The following is a 21,490-nucleotide window of genomic DNA, read 5'->3' as shown; positions in this document are numbered from 1 at the left end:
TCCTTTTAATTATTATTTATAATTGTAATTGTAACTGACTTTCTTCATCATCAATTTGTTGTTGTTGTTTTGTATCTCAGTCCGATTGGGATTATCCATTTCACCAGAAAGGACACCAACCGATGTAGCACTGGCAAAGGTTCTCATTGTTGGTCGCCTGCTGGATGAGCAGCTCCACCTGCTGTTGTTCTGTGACTCCATCTTTAGTCTGGAAATCTGTGCCCGTCAACTTGCGATCCACACGTTGGATGACCATGCTCGCCTTGGTACTGGTCACATCTGCGAAGTTGATGCCTGCTTTATGCATCTGTTGGGTCTCGTAGGTTTTTGACTTGGCCATCGGGTTACCTTGCAGCAATGGCTCCTGCTCCGGCGAATTGCTCAAGCTGCCTCCATTCGCTCCGGCGGCTGTTGTTGTTGTCGTTGTCGTTGCCTCGTTGCCCTTCTTGTCCACATCGAGCAGACGCCAATTGAGCAACGGATCATAGACAAAGGCTTCCAGCACCGCCATCAGCGAGTCCTTGTTGCGTCGCAGGACCAACATGACGCTCTCGCAGGTGCGTCGATAGGTTCCCTCAATGCCCGTCACCTCCATTGCCTTGATGAGCATGCGTGTGAGACGGAATGGGATTTTCTCGGGGAACTTTTCACGAGTCATGGCCACCTCAAAGCAATCTCCAAAATCGATATGCAGAATCTTGCCACTCATGCGATCCAACATCAGATTCGAGGGATGACGATCGCCCAGGCCAAGAATATAACCAACCATGGACATGACCGCCAAGGAGCGTGTGTAATTGTTGCGTCGCTCGAACCACAACTCCGATGATGGTGACTTTAGCCACAGCAGCTTGGCCAGATCATCGCCCTGGGTCTGCCCCAAGGCATATTCAAATACCTCGACCTTTTGCATGAGTGTGAGATGATCATAGTCCGGCGCATAGTTCAGCATGGTGCGATGCTCCTGATTCAGTGGCACCTTCTTTTTGTCTCTATAATCACGGATCAGTGTATGGAGTGTATCACAGTGCGGCACCCAACCGATTAATCCCGAGTTTGTGCTCAATGGGATGACTGCATAACGTTGTATGGCCAGATTACGACGGAAGGTATCGGGATCATCGAGGAGCAGCGTGTTGACCAGAGAGAACAACTGCATCACACGCTCATCCTGACGCAGATCCTCATGTCCCTTCAGCAGATACATGTAATCCTTGCCGTTGGAGCCGCGTATACAAAGCTTCCTTGGACGCTGCTTGGATGTAATCACCTGTAAATTGTTCTTGATGTGACTGATGCGTATCAGCTCCTGGCCGGGATTATATGAACCGGGCACGGCCAGCTCCAGATCCTTGCAGGTCATCAACTTGGGCGAGACATACGGCAACTCCAGGGACGTCAGCTGCGGCAGCTGCCGGGATATCTTCTGGAATACGTGATAGTAAATGTCCCAGGCACGATCCAGATCCATGAGCACAGATGAAGTCTTGTACCGCTGCGTCCACTCATGGGCCTCCGTCAACTCCCGACCGTAGGCCTGCGAGAAGGAGGTCTCCTTCAAGGTCTGTGGACCACGATCCAACATGGCATGCAGGGGTTCAAGGATCTCAAACATGCCCCTGATATTGCGATCGCCGAAATAGAGACGTGATGCCTCCTCGAGTCCCTCGTGCCACTGTTCATGCCACAATATGGCCACCCTAATCAACTCCTCGCTGCACATGACCGCCTGCTCCACCAGCGTCGGTGAATGCTTCCTCATCGAGTCGAGGATCTTAAAGGCGGCATTTTTACGCGCCAACGATGCGGATTTGGAGGCCACAGTCAGCGGATAAACAAGAGCCTGCGGATGATTTTTGCCAATGTCCATTAAAAGCTGGTGGATCAATTGTCCCACCAGCTTCCGATGCGTATCAATGCGGGCTATCAATTGTGGTATCACCTGGAGCCAGGTGTTAATCTCAATTAATTTCATGCCGGAAAAGACGGCCTCATAGACCTCGCCGTAGTGGCCATAATCAAACCAGAGCGTCAACAGCCGGAGTGTGTCCTGCAAGGAGTTGCCGCGTATCAAGCTAATGGAACGGAAGAATCCTTGCACCGCTGGCACCGCATACTGTTGAATAATCACATGCTCGCTGTCCAATCCCAGAGCCAGAGAGATGGGCGGTTGTTGCATCTGCTTGAAGTTCATGTAGGCCCAAAGATGCCACGCCTTGTACCAGTTGGGATCATAGCTGGTGGCCTTCTCAAACGACTCGAGTGCTCCCTGAACTGCATCCGGATCACGCTGGTGCTCGTGCAGTTTATTCTGCCAGGTTGCTAGCCTGAGATAACAACGAGCCATCAACCGTTGATCCTGTTGCTTATGTGCTTCCGGCGGCAAACAATTCAATTGTGCTGTATACGTGTTGACGAAGTGCCTCAACTGATCATAGGCCAGCTGGAGCTGCGAGGAGGCGGCCAGATATTTGGTATATGCATAGGTAACTTGCGGTTGATTGCACGGCAACGGTTCATGGGGCGTCAGCTGGGGATCCTTGCCCAGGAGCATCACCAGCGTCTTGTGGGACAAATAGAGAGAGCCGCTCTTGCGGCACAAGCTGGCGTACTTAAGCCATGTGTGTATATCCTCGTGAGGTTTGACCACCAACGAATGCACTTGAATAATCCGTCGCCAGTCCTCCACCAATCTCTGTCCACCTTGGAGTCTCTTCCACCACATTACCTTGAGGGGTTCCCTTCGTTCCGGTATCAATTTGTATTGTATCACCTCCTCCAGCTCGGCGAGCATCTGGACACAGACCATGGCACCATAGGCACGTTCATAGGACTCTCCCGCCATCGAGGTCAACTCGGTATCCAGCAAATCTCGCGTCTCGTCAATCAAACGTTGAGCGGTCTCAAAGTCATCGTGATGCACGGCGAGCACAGCACGATAATAGCTGCCATCCTGTGTGTCCACTGGAATACAACGCACATACTCCTGCATCCCCTCCCAATCCTGCAGACCCCAAGCCGCCACTGCAGCCAACGGACTTGCTCGGGACTTGGTTTCCACACTGAAATTGGGCCATTCCTGTTTGCATTCCGTGCTCAACTCGGACCAGTTGCCGAGCGCCTCCAGACAGCGCATGTGTCCCAGGCGCGCCTCCAGATCCGTGGTATTCGCTTGCAGATTCTCTTGATAATGACGCAATGCCTGATCCCAGTTGTGGAGCTTCTCGTACCATCTGCCCTGGACATTCAACTCGTTTGCCGTGTTTCTGTATGTGGTTAGGAGTCCCTCGGCTGCCTCACGCTGTTGCAGCTTGTTGTTGATCAGGATAAGCGATTCAAAGACATGGGCATCTTGTCGCAGGACAAACTCCTCCTCCTTGTAGCGCAAAGCTTTGGCATAAGCCCGACAAGCCATGGCCCGGGTGCCGAGCAACTGCGTCTCAATGGGAATGGGATCACGGTCGCAATGCTCCATAAACTCGGCCAGATTGAGTATAGTCTGCGTGATCTCCGGCATGTCGGTGATCTGTAGAGCCTGAATCAGAGCCTGAGTGAGCTCATGCTTATGCTCCGGCGACAATTCCGTCCAGCACGAGATGAAGGCGGCATTAAAGAGATCTCGAAGAAGCGTATCATAATCCTGAGCCAACACACAGCAGGCACGCAAGGCATGTGATGGGGATTCCTTGAGCAGACCAATGGATAATCGCTTTAACCACTCAACCCAATCATCTTTGGACACCAGACGCGTCACCTGCCAAGCGGCTCGCAGTGCCGTTGTGGACACCCTCAGATTGTTGCTGTTGTTGCTATCAACGACAAAAGGTTCATTGACCTGCCGATGATTGACATCTCCGGCGATGCCGACGCCGAATCCAATGCCACAGGCATCCGGCAATGTGCTGTTGGATTGGATGCGTGTCAATAGCTTCTCATATTCGGCATCCAGAATGCGATGCTTGTTAATTACACGCTGCACCATCGGCACAAATACCAGATACTTTTTGCCCAATTGCTTCACTAGCGATCTCAACGTGGTCATTGCCGGCTCCCTTAGCTCCGGCTCCGCTTCGAGCACACGCACAAGCGGATGGATGATGCGTGAGGAGAAGTCGGTAAAGTCCAGTTGGCAGGCAAGATTATTGATCGTCTCCAGCGCCACAAGGGACACCTGTTGGGGCACATACGGCGAATCAAAGAGCTTCACAATTGGTGGCACAATTAGCGGTAAGTAGTAGCCCAAGGTGCTGCCAAATTTCTGCAGTGCCTGCAGTAATCTTCGGGTGACCATGCGATCCTTGGAGTTGTCATGTTGCAGCACCCTCAATATTTGTGGTATCAGTTGTGCAAGGTAGTCCCGAAATTCACAGCCCAAGGCAACCGCAATCTGCTCGATCAGATTGATGAGCGTCGAAGTGAGTGGCGTATTGATTGTCCAGAATTCCTTGATCAACTTGAAGATGTCGTCCATGTAGCTGATGATGTGCAGCTTCACAAACGCCACCAAAATAGCCAATTGTTGAAAGAGAAACTCCCTCAGATTGTTATCCGCAGTGCGCACATTGTCCAGGAGATTGGGCAGTACCTGGGCCAAATATGGAACACACTTGATGCCCAGCGTGTGAAAGATGAAGGTGACAGCTTGAACGACACTCGTGTGTCGTCTACTCAACGTCGGATCTCGGAGAATGCGCATCAAGGCGGCAATTGCCACAGCCGGATAATATTCATCCAAGGCATTTCCCATGTTCACCAACAGTTCGGCTGTGGAAATATCCTGGCTTTCATCTGCCTTCCCATCGGAATAGGCAATCAGCACATTATCCTTTTGACTATCGATCAATCCCTTGTTCATCTTGTGCTTATACGGATCCATGGCTCCCAATAATCCCAAAACACGTATCGTTTCACGGCGTATCGAGCGCCGCTGTTCCGTCTTAAGGAAATTGATTAAAATGTCAATTAGCACGGGATATTTGTGATACGGACTGACAACGCGACCCGTGGCACTTATCAACTGTCCCAGTGTCCACAAGGCAACGCCACGTTTGTCATCGTTCACCGCCAACATCTCGAGGAGAATGGAGAGTAGCTCGTCCGCCCAGAGTTCCATTTCATTGGAGCCGCCGTTAACCTCCGCCAAGTCACCAATTGTACGGAGTACATTCAGCACCACGCCAGGATTGGACTCCGGTTCATGCAGCTTCGGCACCAGCGCTTTCAATATGGGGTTCATGTAGGAGGAGATGAGACGTGGTGTGCTTATCACCAGATGATCCAACATCCTTGCACTTTGCTCCTTATTCCTGCTCATTCCAGAGTACTTTAAGTCCGTGAGGAGCTCAATCATTGTGGTGCGCAGCTTGGGCATCACATAGGCGGGATTCATGGAGGATAATCGACCGATGGTAACCATTGCCAGTTCTCTAATCTCAAAGATCTCATCGTGGAGCGTGATGAACAATGCATTAAGAGATTCTGGTTGCGCCAATTTGGCATCAAAGGTCTCGTCGAGGGAGCGCAGGATGCGGATACGGACATTGCAGTCCATGTCCGTAATTGCGACGGTTAAAAGGCGTTCAATCACATGGGACACCGTATCGCTGAGTGTCCTCGAGTTCTCCATGCTCTCCGCCGACTGAACGGCGAGTTTCAAAAGACGCGTGCAGGTTTGCACCGCCTCCAGGCGAATCTCGTGCTGCTCGTGCACAATAAACACATCCGCACAGCTGTAAAGGATAAAATACACATTACTTTCTTTAAAGTTTAAAACAAAATGAATATTGAAGTAAAAATAATTATAAGTCTGGAAAATTTTCAATAAATTCATTTTTTACTTGGGAAACTCATTTGGGTCCTTTCATAAGGACATACAACATGAAAAAGTCCTACACGTAAGCCACAAATTGAAAGTAATTCATTTTACTTTGAAATTATGTTTTACATTTCCTATTAAAGTTCTAATTTTGTTAGAAGAGTTTTAAAGGTAAAAGCGTAACTCACCGTTGTATCAGGTCCAACATGTTTTGCTCCTCAAAATTGAAAGTGCCCAGTGTCTTGAGAGCCAACACAATGGTGGCACTATCCGCCGAATGCAGCATCAGTGAGGCATCAAAACTGATCGGCGGCATTGTGCCATATGGCATAGACGAGGGTTTATTCATCAGCACCTTGTAGAGGACGTCAGTCAATCCGTCCGTTACGGCCAACTTCAGCTCCGGTACATTCTCCGCGAGTTCCCGCAGGCAAACAGTCAGAGCGGGTGACAAGCCCGTATGAAACATCTGTTCGAGAACATCCCTGACATCCTCGGCAATCTGGGACTTGACTGCATGTGCCAACAACGTGATGCAGGCAAAGACAGCCGCATCCACTGGAGGCTTTCGTCTACTGGTCAAATCCTTGGCTGGCAACGCTTGCTTAATGCTGCCCATAATGTTCTTCAGATGCTGCTCAATGTCGCTCTCAACGGCAACGGCCAAGTAACCGATAGTTATATACGCCACATTGCGATCCTTCTCCTTGCCCCGCAAAATGGACATCAAATGATCAACACATATTTTCAGGTATTTTGCCACAAACACCTCGCGATTAAAGGCTGCCAGACGTGGCAATATTTGGAGCAGTGCCTGCTGCACATACGGAGATTTGGATGAACGCTGCTCCAGCACATTGTCGCAAATGCTTATGAAGTGTTCCTTGAGTATCTCATGAGCATACGCAGACTCCAGCACAGTTTGCTGTAAAGAGATTAAACCTAATTTAGTTAATCTCTGAAAAGTAATTTGTTTTTGTAAAAATTATAAAAATTATGATAAATTTAAACAAATTTAAAGGAACCAAAATAATGATAAAAATTGAGTAAACTCAAATAAGGCAAACATTCAGAGTACAAAAATAGGTAAAATCTAATAAATGTACATAAGGAACAAGTGTCTTTGATATTTCTTTTTCATTAATTTGAAATTCCTGAAATTATTTGTTAAAGTATTACAAATATATCTGTATTCCTACTTACACTTGTGAATTTCTTGTTGGCCATGTCAGTGTGTTGCTCCCCCTCCATCTGCTTCTGTGTGCTGCCCAATTTATCCACAAAGGGCACTTTGAGACGGGGCACAATTGTGGTCAATTGATTGCCCACTGTGGATGAGCTGCTTGTGTCCAGGAACTTGTTATGTTGTGGCCTTGGAAACAGTTGTTTTAGCTTCGTATAACGACGTTCCCAGTTTGCATTGGCGCAGCGAAAGAGTTCATTGAAGACAATGAGACCACCGTGAATGTGATCATCGCGTGTCATTCCCTTTTGCTCCTTGCCCGTGATGACATCCGTGTTGAAACTGCTGCTCGCTTCATCATAACAGATCTTATACCATTGTGGTTCACTCGATTGCTTTGCATTCTCCCGCTGTGCGATTACAATTAATGCAGCACGTAGAGCCTCTCCAGCGGATTCACGTATAGCCGGCTTTGGATCAAAGATGGCATGAAATATGTGCTCAAAGAATTTCAAAATTTGCTGATAGAAGTAGAATGGAAGCGCAATTGCCAGCTCTCGCAAGATGAAGACTGCAGCATGGCGACGATACTAGAAGAATGGGTTCTAGGGTTAATTAATTGATTTGCTGATAAATTGAAGATTTGCATACTTCCTGTCTGTCGCCGCTGAGCATCTCAAAGGCCTTGTTAATGTCAAATTGAAAGGATTCAGCGCCCTTGGAGCCAGGCATATTGGCCAACTTGACCAGCGAGCGGGCGGCAATTTCAATAACAGACACATCGTTGATGAGCAGCAGATCGCGCAGTCGGTTGAGATACGGGGAGATGCCTTTGCGGGTTATGGGACCATCGCCACTTATTAAGCACTCTGCAAAATCAATGAAATTTAATTGGGTAATGCAATTATTGTTATTTGTGACTCACTCATGGCCAAGGCGCCGCCTTTTTTCTCATTAATGTCCGTTGCATTGACCATGTTAAATATGTGATGGTCAAAGTCCTCAAAGAATTGCACAAACTCCTCCTGCGACATTTCCCGCAGCTCCGTTTTGACATACAGGAAAAGATCCTGCGCCGCCTTGTTTTGCACATTGCGATTGCGGGATTTGAGTCCGTTGACGAACTGTTGTACAATTGAGGAGGTCGACATGTTGAACATTCACTTCGAGTTCACTTCTCTTGGCTAATGGGTGTGTGGCGGGGTGGCGGAGTGGGGGGGGGACACCCAAGTGCCTGAACTGCAAATGCAAGCAGGTGCACCCGCGTCCAGTTGCGACTTTGAGGTTATAATTTCCTTGCCCCCGGGATTCTTGTTTCTTCTGTCTGGGCACGTAACGCAATATTCCACAGTGAGCGTTTGGTAATTTCACATGATTATGTTGCGCTTTAGCGTGTCAATGCCAATTAAAACGGTTATTTTAATGGCTTATTCTGCTCACAAAATGTATTTCTGCCCCCCTGTTTTGCTTAGAGTTTGTTTTGCAGCGGATAGAGTTGTATCGAATCATTCGGAATAAGATCTATTGAACTAATTCCTAAAGTGAGCGAACGAACTAAATCCCTGATTGCAGGTCATTTAGTTCAGTGACTTGAATTCCAATATAGTTCGTTCAGTAAAATGGATCCGAATCCTTCAAAATTGGTAACATAAAAATTTTCTAGCTTTTTTTTTAACAATTTCTTTATTTTGAATTTTTGCAGTTTTTGTTGGAATTTTCTTCTGTTTTTTAACATTTTTTTCAGAATTTAATTATTAACTTCTCTCCCCTTAAAGTGGCGAACTTCAAACCTTCATTAAAATGTTTTTCTTTATTTTATCTAGTTTCGAAAATTTAATTTTTATTATTTTATTAATTTATTGCAAAGTTATTGCATTTTGAAAATTGCAATACCTAAAAAATTTCTTTTATCCGTGTTTCAGTATTTTTAATAACAGAATGTTCTGGTATATTTTCGGTAAAAAATTTACGGACGTTACTCCTCATAGGCTATTTGCTCCTCACTTCCAACATCTGCAAACGCGCGCTATCTAATTTTTTTAGTTTTTTGCCGGGTTTAAAGAAGTTGGATAGTATTTTAGCTATTTTTCATCGCAATTCCACCTTTTTATCAGATGCTTTCCAGCCAGATACAGCTATTTATTCCTCTTAAAAGTTGGAAGCAGTGCAGTGTAAGCATTAAAAATTAAAATAAATTATTTGATTAACATTACTATTTATTTTCTCAACAGTGTCTGTTAATGGTCTGATACTGTTAGTTCAAAAACGATTGGCACGATGTGAAATTATCGATAGGCACAAATTTTAATATATTGAAAAACTGTGTGGCGCTGCCAATCTATGAAAATGAAAACTCAGTCTGCTGAGAATTTTCATAAGAGCTAAAACAAATGTGAGTAAAAGCGATTTTCCAACCAAAAAAACTATTGTAGCAGCGTTAGAAAAGCAATTAAAACAATGTTTTAAGTGCATACGATTAGATAAAACTCGTAAAATGTTTGTATGTGCAGTTAATATTTAAAAAGTAACATTTATAAACTGAACGTCGCGACGTCGGCAGCCAGTGTGGAAATCCGTGTGTGTGAAAAATCGATCGTTTTGCTGTAAGGGGTTTAAAGCTTTCACTGGGGACTGCTGCTTGCTTGGCAGCGCCATCTACTTTTTCGTTTTTTTTCGCTTTCTTTTGCTGCAACGAAAAGAAGCGTGCAAAAAATGTGTGTGTTTGTTTATATTAAATACTAGTAGGTAAGGCTACAGTCGAGAGTATCCGACTGTGAGGGACCCAGTCCCTATTCGGCAAAATACACACATTCACATAAGAAAAAACACGCCGCAAGCTTTGTGCGTTTTAAAGTAATTGTCTTTTTTCTTTGGTTCGACGTTGTTTAATTGTTTTTTGAATTACTATAGTATAAAAACGTTTATTTTACATGAATATTGCAAATAGCTTTGATTTTAACGATTAATCTTTTTTTTGCTGTCCCTTTTTCTTGGTGTTCGTCTACTCTGTTTTTTTTTTTTTTTTCAAATCAATAGTTGGCAGCAATGTTATACAGTTAGTCAAGGAAATTTTTTTGTCAAGATAAAAAATTTTCACATATATACTTATGGATTTTTGTTTTATTATAACTGTCTTAAAAAAGTTTAAGAAAAAGAAGAGAAATTTTCATTTGAATATTATTTATTTTGTCAAAACACTTTGTTGACCAACTTTATGTAAGTTTCCCGATAAAATATTCGAAAACAGTTGGTTTTTTACGGTAAACAATTCCAATAGACTGGTCTTGGTAATGCTAATATACATACATTGAATAAAATAAGGTTTGAGATCAGGTTAAAAAATGTTGAGCAATAATTAGTCAATAAAGCAAGTAGAATTTTTCTAGCCATATAAATAAATAATATACATAAATGTAAATATACTATGTATACAATATAATTTATGTAATTTAAAATTTTAAAATTCGTTGATCGTTGCAGTAATCGAATTTGAACATTTACAGTTGAGACAACGAACGCACCTCAAACATGTCGAGCCTAAGGAGAATGAAGGACGCGGAACGCGAATCCGAATACGGACGCGTGTTTGCCGTCTCTGGGCCAGGTAAGACGTCATCTTTGTCCTTTTCGCTGACCTTGGCTTCAAATTGTGATGCTTACTCATCTGTCTCCCCCTTTATCATCACCCTCCCCAACGCCCATCTCTAGTTGTTACGGCGGAGTGCATGTCCGGCTCTGCTATGTACGAGCTGGTGCGTGTGGGATACTATGAGCTGGTCGGTGAGATCATTCGTCTGGAGGGTGACATGGCCACCATTCAGGTGTACGAGGAAACCTCTGGCGTCACAGTCGGTGATCCCGTGCTGCGCACTGGAAAGCCTCTCTCCGTTGAACTGGGTCCCGGTATTATGGGCAGCATTTTTGATGGCATTCAGCGTCCACTGCGCGACATTGGCATCATGACCAGCTCCATCTACATACCCAAGGGTGTTAATACACCTGCCCTTTCACGCGACGTCATGTGGGAGTTTAATCCCTTGAATGTACGTGTTGGTTCCCACATCACGGGCGGCGATGTTTACGGTATTGTCCATGAGAACACTTTGGTCAAGCAGAAGATGCTTGTGGCACCTCGTGCCAAGGGAACAGTGAGATATGTTGCTCCCGCGGGCAACTACAACCTCAACGATGTGGTGCTGGAAACGGAGTTCGATGGCGACATTACGAAGCATACAATGTTGCAGGTGTGGCCGGTGCGACAGCCACGTCCCTGCACAGAGAAGCTTCCGGCAAATCATCCACTTTTCACGGGACAACGTGTCTTGGATTCGCTGTTCCCTTGTGTTCAAGGCGGCACCACGGCCATTCCCGGTGCCTTCGGTTGCGGCAAGACTGTCATCTCACAGGTTAGTTCAGCATCTGGGCATTGATTCCATTTTACTCACAATTCTTCTGATCTTAGGCGCTGTCCAAGTACTCCAATTCCGATGTCATCGTCTACGTCGGCTGCGGCGAGCGTGGCAATGAGATGTCTGAGGTACTTCGAGATTTCCCGGAACTCACCTGTGAAATCGGTGGCGTTACCGAGTCCATCATGAAGCGAACTGCCCTCGTGGCCAATACCTCCAACATGCCTGTCGCTGCTCGTGAGGCTTCCATTTACACTGGCATCACGCTGTCCGAGTACTTCCGTGACATGGGCTACAACGTGGCCATGATGGCGGATTCCACCTCCCGTTGGGCTGAAGCCTTGCGTGAAATCTCGGGTCGTCTCGCCGAGATGCCTGCCGATTCCGGCTATCCAGCCTATCTGGGTGCTCGTCTGGCCACCTTCTACGAACGCGCTGGACGCGTCAAATGCTTGGGTAATCCCGAGCGCGAGGGCTCCATCTCCATTGTGGGTGCAGTCTCGCCACCAGGTGGTGACTTTTCCGATCCCGTGACCTCTGCTACACTGGGTATTGTGCAGGTGTTCTGGGGTCTCGACAAGAAACTTGCACAACGTAAACATTTCCCCTCCATCAACTGGCTCATCTCCTATTCAAAATATATGCGTGCTCTGGATGAATATTATGACAAGAACTTCCCTGAATTTGTGGCACTGCGTTCGAAGGTCAAGGAGATTCTGCAGGAGGAGGAGGATCTATCTGAAATTGTGCAATTGGTGGGCAAAGCATCGCTAGCCGAGACTGATAAAGTGACGCTGGAGGTGGCCAAACTGCTCAAGGATGACTTCTTACAACAGAATTCCTATTCGCCATATGATCGAGTGTGTCCTTTCTATAAAACCGTCGGCATGCTGAAGAATATCATGGCTTTCTATGAGACGGCGCGTCATGCTGTTGAATCCACAGCTCAATCGGACCATAAAATAACATGGAATACTATTAGGGAGTCCATGGGTGGCATTATGTATCAGCTCTCCTCAATGAAGTTCAAGGTAAGCGAGTAAAGAGTAAAGAAATTGAAAGATTTTTCTTGATATTTTTTTTATTTCCAGGATCCAGTTAAAGATGGCGAGCAGAAGATCAAGGCGGACTTTGATCAGCTGCATGAGGATCTGCAGCAGGCCTTCCGAAATCTGGAGGATTAGACAACAAATACAAAAGAAAAAAAAAACCAAAACTTAAAAACCAAAACGAAATAAGCAACCAAAGTTAGGTTATTATTCGAATTCCCCCATCAAAGCTAGTCATATATACATATTGAATAATAAGATATTTGAAAAACAATTTTATTTTTAAGCTAAACAGTTTAGAACGGTTGCGTCAGGCTGGACTTGGTATGATACTATACAGTGAATACAATGAATAATAGCTAAAATGAGAATTTTCAAATCAGATAAGGAAAAGTTGAACAATAATTAGCCGATAACGCAAAAATGGAAAAATGTCCAGCCATATAAATAACACCCACAGAAATACACGTACACATATACATACATATATATACTGTCTATGTTGATATATATATGGTTACATATATAATTATTGTAATTCACAGCTACTATTTTTATTGTTAGTAAATGATAAATGAAATTCGTCAAAATCGTAAAGTTATCTAATTGTGTTCTCTACGTAACTGTAACTACAAAACTACTAACAATTTATTTAATGTTTTTTTGTCATTGCGTGTTACAACATGTTGGTTACAATACGAAATTATAATATTATTAAATATTATAGTCCTTTACAAAACGCAATAATTACGTAGTCCAAATGCATATATACCTTATAACTAATAACTTTTGTGCGTGTTGCAAATGGAGCTATACAAATAAAAATGTATTATGAATGTTAAAATTAGCAAACTTATGGTACTTTTATTTAACAATTTTTATATATATGAAACATAAAAAATAATTACATGTTTTTATTCTCGCGCTCATTTTTGAAACCATGCTTGCATTTGAATTTTACAGCACTTCAGTTTAACAATCTTTTTACAGAATTTCATACGCTTAACAGACAGCTTTATGTGTCGGCGCTAGGTGTGAATGGCAATCAACCGCTCCAAATTTAAGTTTAATGTAATGCAAATCGCAAAATGAAATAACTTTGCAGTATATAATAATTAAATAAAATTCTAAAATTCGGAACAATATTAAATAAAGGCAAGCAGTTTAACAAAGGTTTGAAGCTCGTCCCCCCAATGGGAAAAAGTTACAAATATAATTCTAGAAATATTTAAAAAACGACAAAATTATTACAAAAATTCTATAGAAATTTAAAAAGCTCCAGTCTCAAAATTAAAAAAAAAAAATTAAAAAAGGTACTTTTCCAAGAAAACTATTTTTGGTATTTTACCTAAAATGGTACGACTTGCCAGATCAGAAAATTATGCTGTGTGGCAGCCGTGGCTGTCAGTGACGTGTTGCACTATATTTCTAAATAACTTAAATTAAATATATTTTGTGTAGAGAGTGTTAAAACATGTCGCAATTTGGTGGGCCTAACGATTTCTATGCCTCTGGGCCGGCAGATAACAGCTATAACTTCGACATGCCCGAGTTTGGCCAAGAACTGTGAGTTTGCATTTTACACATTGACACTTGCAATTTGTTTACCGTTTGCTGGCGTTGTCTTTTTATTGCAGCAATTTCCAGAGTTTCGACAATACACAGACCTCGGTGCCACCGAGCTTTGATGCGCCCTATAGTAACGCGCCAAATCAAGGACTTGGCGGCTTTTACGATCCAACAGCCTACACAGATAATACCTACGCACAGGACAAATCATTTAATCAAACTGGCGCTGCCGGCGCCACTGCCACGGGCAACGAGTTCGACGATGAGCCGCCGCTGCTGGAAGGTAAGCTTACAAACACATACAGTGAATCTAAAAAGTATTGGTACACCTTAAATATAAATTAAGTGACAGCTGACAGCTTAAACTAGGATCAAATGTTTGGCTTGTAGTAATATCTCTTATCAATTTGGTGTGCCAATACTTTTATGATTCACTGTACGTACAATTACAAATGCCTTATCTGCTTTCTTTCTTTTTAGAACTGGGCATCAATCCAAATCACATCTTCCAAAAGGTAAGACTTAGCTTCACTGAAGCAGTCTGAACTTGAACACCTCGAGCTGTCTGTTAATTGCATTCCCTTGGGCCACACAATTTATAAAGTGGAATTCTTCTTGGAGGTCTCCTTAAGATTGGCTCACTTTGTTTGCATGCACAATTACTTCATCTGCTGCAATTCTTTCGCATTCTCTCTCTTCTTTTGTCTTCTTCCTTTACACACTTTGCTTTTGTTTTGAGTTTTCTAATTTGTGCAGTGGCAGTAGCAGTAGCAAATGGAGCAAGTGGGACGGGAAGTGTGCACTTTAGGCTGAGCCTTTCCAGCCGCTGTCGCTGCCGACTTTGCTCGGCTTTTTAATTGAAATTTAAATGTTTTTGCATTTCGCTTTTGTATTTATTTATTGCATGCTGCTTATACTCGTCGCCATTTACCATTTTTTGTTCAGCTCGTTTTGCATTGTTGCACTTGTTGTTCTGTCGTTAATGAAGACATATTTTTTCATTGCTCTGCTGCGATTTTGTTGTAGTGTTTTTTTAAATAAATAAAACAACTTTTGTGTTTTTAATTAAACTTTTTCCTTCGTATTGTTCTCTCTATGCAACTTTTCTCGCATTTTTGTACATTTTTATAAAATTTGCGTAATTTTGCCCCCGTTATTCCTCTCTTCCTGTTTTTCTGCTTTCGTAATAGTTGTTGGAATTTATTACGTTTGTGTTAATTGAAAAATGAAAATGTTAATGAGTTTGTGTGCCATCATAAAAATAAATGAAATACTAATTAAATTGTACTGCATTCGACTGGAGGAAAACAAAAAAAAAATGTTGGCAATAAATTACAAATAAAAGAGTGTGACCAAACGGAATTAAAACCAGCATCGTTACCTGTTCCTAGATTGTCAGATTAACATCAATTAAAAATGATTTATTTATAATATTTATTTTTTGTTCTGGATGTTTTTTTTTTAAATTCATGAACGTAGTCATGCTTTCTTTAGCATAGTTTATTTTTGATTTTTTTTAAACTAACCAAACTTCACAGTTTTTATAATTGCAACTTTTGCAAAATAGAATATTCCAAAAACTAGAGTTGCCTAAAATATTAAACTATTTAGAAGTGCATGTATTTATTGATAGAATTATATTATATTTTCTTAAATTTTAAACTCTTATTTCTACAACTTTCGCAAAATATAACATTCCTGAATCTACTTAGTATTGCCTACAATATTTGGTGTAATAATAATAAGTTTTTGGGAATATAATCCTACTTATTTATTGAAGAAAAAAAGTGTAATTCTCTTAGTAAAATTTTTTATTAATGGTCAATACAAGGATGTTAACATTGAAAAGGATTTTATGTTTGGCTTGAGATCAATTTAACAACCCAGGGGTCACATGTGTTGCCTGTAATCAACGATAGTTTTTGGTTGTTTCGTTATTTGTTTGGGCGGCTGTTGTTTCATTTATTTCTCGGCATTTCGGTCTAAATTCTCGTGTGTCAAACATGTTGACAGCTACGCTGGCTGCTCCACTGCCCCGCTATTCCGTTGTTCCGCTGTTCTGCTGCCCATTGGTCTGCAATATCATTTATCATCAATTTCCATTTTTCAAATTTTACTGCGAGTGAAAACACACACATAGAGAGGGAAAAGAGAGGGGAAAACAACAAAAGCAACAGCAACAGCAACTGTTTCTAAAAAACGAAACTCTGGCTCAATTTTATGACCACTGAGCGAACAAATGAATTGTGTCGTGTCCTGCCGCAGGTTGTGAATGATGATGGGTTGTCCATCCAATCCAGGCTCTAGTAGATCCCATACCCAGTTTGCAATCCCTCTCAGTTGTTATAATTTTAATCTCATTGCTGTTTTCTCTTTTTCAGACTTTGGCCGTGCTTAATCCCTTGCGCGGCACAGAGCAACAAATTCTCCAGGATACGGACATGGCTGGTCCATTGGTCTTTTGTCTTACACTCGGTGGCATTCTCCTGCTGGTATGTACATCTCCTAATTGCATAATGTTTGTGTTTTTGATTTCACTCTAACAAGCAAAAAAAATAATAACATCTTCTCTTTCTTATTTTTTATGTAGAGCGGTAAAGTTACATTCTCGTATATCTATGGCATTGGAGTGATGGGCTGCATATTTTTCTATTGTCTGCTGTCACTGATGGTCACTCGCTCCCAAGTGACCTTTGGCGCGGTCGCCTCCGTACTGGGCTATTGTCTGTTGCCCATGGTCGTGCTTTCCGGCATAAACATTTTAATCACTATTCAGTAAGTAATTGTTGACACAACCCGCTAGGTTTTTACACTATTTCCAGCACAGTCAACACCATTATGCACCACTCAACCACGATGCAACATCTACCATCCACCACTCGCACTCGATTTGTATTTATGTTTTTAATTGAAAAGTTGCCAATGCGTTGTGTGAAGCCGTAATTACAAACTTTGCCTAAGTCTGCCCAGCTGCAACTGCACGTTCAACTACTTAACCCTCTCTACTCTCTCTCTCTCTCTCTCTATCTCTATCTCTCTTTTTCTCTTTATCAACTTTCTCGCTGTTATTTGTTTGTATTCCTAGTTATTTCTAGTTTGATAGCGATCCCAACTATAACTATTGTTTACAAATTTAATGCAAGTGTCTAGTATTGATTTAAATCTTTCAGATTAGTTTAGAGGCCCAAAAGGATTTGCTTTCGCTTAACTTCTTAATGCTTCTCAGAAACTGATAGCTTTAGTTTCAATCTTTTAAGAATACAAAAAGAATTAAGTATACTTTTTAGTTGTATTAGAAGTGGTAGAGTAAATTATTTAAATACTTCGCAACTGCCAATGTAGTTTGCCTACAAAATAATAGCTATTTATGTCAATTTTTTAACTAACTAAAACTATTAATATTAATAAAATGCGGTAAATTTGTTTCGAATCTCATTTCACAATGTGCAAATTTTGTATTAAAGTTTTTATTTAAAAATTGCTCATAAAATTATTCTTTGTTTTTTCGGGTAAAACTGATTTAAATGTGAAATTCGAAACCAATGGCGCCTATTTGTGTACAAACTGTTTCAGCTTTATTGAAGATTAAACATTTCCATCACGTTTACGAACTCCAAACAGTTCAATCACGTTTAGAGGTTGCCATACAGTTGTGTTTTTTAATTCTATCAAATCGCAGATGTGGCAACTTTGTAGCTTAATTTTAAGAATCTAAAGACGAGCTTAAAGTTGTGTAAAATAAACTTTAAAGATAAAAGATCAAATTTGTTTTACATAAGTACATAAGTATATTTATTTAAAATAAGTAAATGTCACCATCTATGTTTTCCTGTCTGACTAGATGTGTAGAATAAACTCTTAAAGATAAAATATAATAATTATTTAAGTTTATCTATCTCCAATTATTTGTATAAATACAGTTAAGTAACATACACTTACTTGCAATTAGTAATAGTCTCCTCCGTAAAGTAAAGCGACTTTGCCTGGCTTATCTTCTATATAGTTACACATACGCTACACTCTTGTGGCATACAGGGTTTTAATTTCGTTGCAACGGTGCATAAAAAATAGGCAACTTAATTTGCGCTTTTAGTGTACTCTGGGGCAACAATTTCGAGCGGCGCTCGCAGGGTCCGGCTCCAGATCCGCTTCGTCCTGGCTGAGTTTAACAACAACAAAAAAACGTTGTGCCGTTTAATTTTCACGCCACTTTGCAAAAGAGAGAGAGAAAGAAGGACACAGTAAATGATGGGAGACAGCGAGAGTGAGTGAAAGGGGGAGAGTGAAGTAGAGCTATATATGGGATACCCACAGTTGGCCACGTATTTTCCTTTTCAAATATGTGTTCAGCACTTGGAGTGTGTGTGTGTGTGTAGTTTGCGTAGTTTGTTGGCTACGTTTTATTTCCTTTCTCACTGCTGCTGCTTCTTCTTTTTGGCGAGCATCACGCAAATGTTGCGTGCACCATACCAAAAACAAAAAAAATAAGAGAAAATTTTGGCATCTGCCCCCCGCCCCCAATCTGCGCACGTCCAACTCTATCGAGCCTTTTGGCCAGAACTCTGGCACGTCATAATTTCAACTGGCGCTGGCACGAAAAACAACTATTGCCGTAGCTTACTCGACACCAGCATCGTTTTGTCTGCCCTCCATCCCTTTAAACCACTCCTACCCCTCTGGATACCCACCCCTCTCCTTTTTTTAAAGTTTTTTTCCAGCTGCTGTTGAAGCTGCCCAATTGCCATTTGGTTGCCTGTTTGCTGGCGTTTTTTTTATTTGTTGGTTTTAAACGCCTGCACTTTGTGCTTGTTTCTGCAAGTGTGCATGTGTGTGTATCTATGTGTAGCATGTTCATATAGTCGTAGTCAGAGCCGTAGTCGGGCAAGTTTACAGTACATATTTTTGCGATTTTTTTTAGACAGACTTTTTAATTGAGTTTGTTTGGTGATGCAAAAGTGCACAAAAATTATATAGACAGCAGTTGTGTCTGAATGTGTGTGCGTGCGTGTGTGTCTGTGTGTGCATTGAATAGCAGAAAGGCGTGGCAGTACGCCCACAGCATTGGTTTGATTGGTTTTAGGCAGCATTGGACCTACATTGGGAAGTCTGTTTAAGCCAAGCCTGAAATCACTTGACACAATCAACAACAACAGCAATTGAAGTGGGACTGAGTGTAGAGAAAGGGGAAGTGGGAACCGATGGGGTAGCTCTTTGTACAAGGGCAATTTAGGAGCTTTCTTTTTTTTTGGGGGGGAGGGGGGTTAGCTTTTCGAGGTCCTACATGGGTCACGAGGTTGTAGATGAAAGCGAATTGGGCAACAGTTTTGGGACCAGGTGACAGCTGATCCGCTTTGACCACAAAAAAAAATGAAATAGAATAGAAAAAAACTGTACCGAAAATGGCAATCCATTAAACTTAGCAACCGCATTGTGAATGGTGTGTGTTTGTGTTTTTGTGTGTGTGTGGGAGTTTGTGTTTCTGATTTTGTTCCTGTGATTGTTGTTACTACTGTCGACTTTAAATGTATTAAATTTATTTATAGATTGTGTATTTTGTCTAGCTGAAAGTTCCATTCATGTATCACCACCCGGTCATCAATCTTAATTACACTTGATTAAAATTGTTCGGCTTAGATAGTGTTTGGTGTTGGCATCATTAATCGAGCTGGAAAACATTTTAAATTGCTTAATATAATATTATTTTTGTCGCAATTTCTGTTAATTCTATTGGAATTACATACTGAAATATGAATCTTAAAGCATATTCCGAAAACAACAAATGCATATACACAATGCAATAATATTCGTGATTTAATTAAAATTAAAATTGTTATATTGTTGCTAAAGCGCAATTTTAAAGATTTATTAAGTTTTTGTTATAATATGTTTTTCAATATAATATCATTAAAAAGATTATTAAAATAATACATTTGTACTGCATCTTTTCAAGTGTTACCTAAATTTGCTATACGTTTTAATATAATTCAAAATATAATTACAATATTGTGTTTTTCAATGCTGTCCTGCTGCATAAAGTGCCATGTATGTATAATTGAAACAGAATGTAATATCAAAGCGAATAGAAGAACATCCCTTAGTCTAATTGAAAATTGAATAATAGAGTTTAGTTACCGATCAGGCGATTAGATGAGTTGCAGTCTTAGAAACAGTTACCCGCACATAGAGCTTAGGGTAGAAGCTCCCATCTTTCTAAGCCCTCAGTAAGCTGGTTGTGTAATCTGCCGGTTATCGTTGCTCCTCGACTCATATTTCAATTTGCATTCTCTCACTGGGTTGCAGCACTTGATGCTTTGTAGTTGGACTATGTTTGCACATCCTTTGCACATCGCCTGCTGTCTTTGTTTGCACTGTTCATTCATTCACAAAATACACACATACACTCAAATGCACTCTTACTCACTTGCACACAATTTTTTATGGAAAACACTCAGTCAGACGTATACTCTTTCCGCAGCTCATACATATGCATTGTTTATTGATTTTGTATGTGTGTATGCGGCGTTGCTTAATTTTGCACTTCTCTCAACTGAGCTTCTCATCTACTACTTCTCTGTTTGCCTCTATCTAATCTTTTTTTTTTGTTTTTCGTTTTCCAGGGGTACACTCGGCCTAATTGTGAGCGGCATCGCTATACTCTGGTGCGCCATATCGGCATCGAAACTATTCGCCACGGCATTCTCCATGGACCATCAACAGCTGTTGATTGCCTATCCGTGTGCGGTGCTCTATGGAGGATTTGCGTTGATTACCATTTACTAGGCGTCCGCCCCGAGGCAACCACTGTGGCAACTGTCTCTGTCTCTGGCTCCGTGTCCCTGTGTCCTTGTGTTTCTCTTTCTATCCTCTCTCCTTGTGTATTGCAATATTGTTGCATGATTTTAATCGTCCTACACAGACACAGACACATGCACACACCCACACACACGGCACATAACCAGAGACACACACATTGTCCATAGAGATGATAATATTTTAAGAAAATAAGCGCCGATTGCAAATTTGTTTTTCATATGTTTTTCAGCTTCGATGCCGTGTAATAAATTTAATTGAAAAAAGTAAAAAAGAAGTTAACAAATTGAAATTGCGTTTTTCACTTGGCAGCTATGCAAATATCGACGGAATGACTCTATATGTATTTATTTTTCTTTATATAAATGAATATAACGTGTATAAACACGTATTGCAATTTCACGCGCCTGTTTTCGTTTCCTGTGCTCAGCTTTTTATAGCTAAATTTTTTTTTTGGCATTTTGTTTACTTATTTTGCCCTGTAAGTTTTAATTGAACGGGTATACACTCGCACTTTTCTATAATTTTTATATTTTTAAATTATTTATTTTAACACTGTGTTTATTTATTGTACTTTGTATATTGGTAAGGAAAGGTTTTTCTTAAGTACTTGCATATTTAATACTATTGTTTGCTGAGCTTTTTTAAAATTGAT

At 41.6% G+C, this 21,490-nt stretch overlaps 3 protein-coding genes across 3 annotated transcripts; 2 read left to right on the top strand and 1 right to left on the bottom strand.

Moving 5' to 3' along the window:
• Positions 1-54: 54 nt before the first annotated feature.
• Positions 55-8,493, bottom strand: LOC117782236 (serine/threonine-protein kinase Tor). The gene is made up of 5 exons (XM_034619269.1): positions 7,924-8,493; positions 7,650-7,867; positions 7,019-7,588; positions 6,004-6,740; positions 55-5,729 (listed from the first exon to the last, which is right to left on the bottom strand). Exons 1-5 carry the CDS (start codon positions 8,156-8,158, stop codon positions 101-103), a joined length of 7,389 nt encoding a protein of 2,462 aa, XP_034475160.1. The 5' UTR covers positions 8,159-8,493; the 3' UTR covers positions 55-100.
• Positions 8,494-9,342: 849 nt separating this feature from the next.
• On the top strand, positions 9,343-13,308 carry LOC117780637 (V-type proton ATPase catalytic subunit A). Its single transcript, XM_034617246.1, has 5 exons — positions 9,343-9,390; positions 10,502-10,602; positions 10,707-11,404; positions 11,461-12,438; positions 12,499-13,308. The coding sequence occupies exons 2-5, from the start codon at positions 10,527-10,529 to the stop codon at positions 12,589-12,591; spliced, it is 1,845 nt and encodes a 614-aa protein (XP_034473137.1). The 5' UTR covers positions 9,343-9,390; positions 10,502-10,526; the 3' UTR covers positions 12,592-13,308.
• Positions 13,309-13,851: 543 nt separating this feature from the next.
• LOC117781772 (protein YIPF5) lies at positions 13,852-21,127 on the top strand. Its single transcript, XM_034618597.1, has 6 exons — positions 13,852-14,022; positions 14,094-14,308; positions 14,506-14,540; positions 16,407-16,517; positions 16,616-16,800; positions 20,643-21,127. Exons 1-6 carry the CDS (start codon positions 13,931-13,933, stop codon positions 20,803-20,805), a joined length of 801 nt encoding a protein of 266 aa, XP_034474488.1. The 5' UTR covers positions 13,852-13,930; the 3' UTR covers positions 20,806-21,127.
• The last annotated feature ends 363 nt before the right edge of the window (positions 21,128-21,490 follow it).

The sequence above is a fragment of the Drosophila innubila genome, assembly GCF_004354385.1.
Source record: "Drosophila innubila isolate TH190305 chromosome 2L unlocalized genomic scaffold, UK_Dinn_1.0 4_B_2L, whole genome shotgun sequence".
NCBI classification, from domain to species: domain Eukaryota; kingdom Metazoa; phylum Arthropoda; class Insecta; order Diptera; family Drosophilidae; genus Drosophila; species Drosophila innubila.
This window is presented reverse-complemented; position numbering and strand designations above follow the sequence as displayed.

Bases quoted from the DNA above. Each gene is read 5' to 3' on its own strand.
- LOC117782236 (XM_034619269.1), bottom strand. From the start codon at position 8,158: ATGTTCAACATGTCGACCTCCTCAATTGTACAACAGTTCGTCAACGGA. The intron at 7,589-7,649 runs GTATGCAAATCT...CCATTCTTCTAG, and splicing joins TCAGCGGCGACAGACAGGAA to TATCGTCGCCATGCTGCAGT. The intron at 5,730-6,003 runs GTGAGTTACGCT...TATCCTTTACAG, and splicing joins ATGTTGGACCTGATACAACG to CTGTGCGGATGTGTTTATTG.
- LOC117780637 (XM_034617246.1), top strand. From the start codon at position 10,527: ATGTCGAGCCTAAGGAGAATGAAGGACGCGGAACGCGAATCCGAATAC. The intron at 10,603-10,706 runs GTAAGACGTCAT...GCCCATCTCTAG, and splicing joins GTTTGCCGTCTCTGGGCCAG to TTGTTACGGCGGAGTGCATG. The intron at 11,405-11,460 runs GTTAGTTCAGCA...TTCTGATCTTAG, and splicing joins GCAAGACTGTCATCTCACAG to GCGCTGTCCAAGTACTCCAA.
- LOC117781772 (XM_034618597.1), top strand. From the start codon at position 13,931: ATGTCGCAATTTGGTGGGCCTAACGATTTCTATGCCTCTGGGCCGGCA. The intron at 14,023-14,093 runs GTGAGTTTGCAT...TTTTTATTGCAG, and splicing joins CCCGAGTTTGGCCAAGAACT to CAATTTCCAGAGTTTCGACA. The intron at 16,801-20,642 runs GTAAGTAATTGT...TTCGTTTTCCAG, and splicing joins AACATTTTAATCACTATTCA to GGGTACACTCGGCCTAATTG.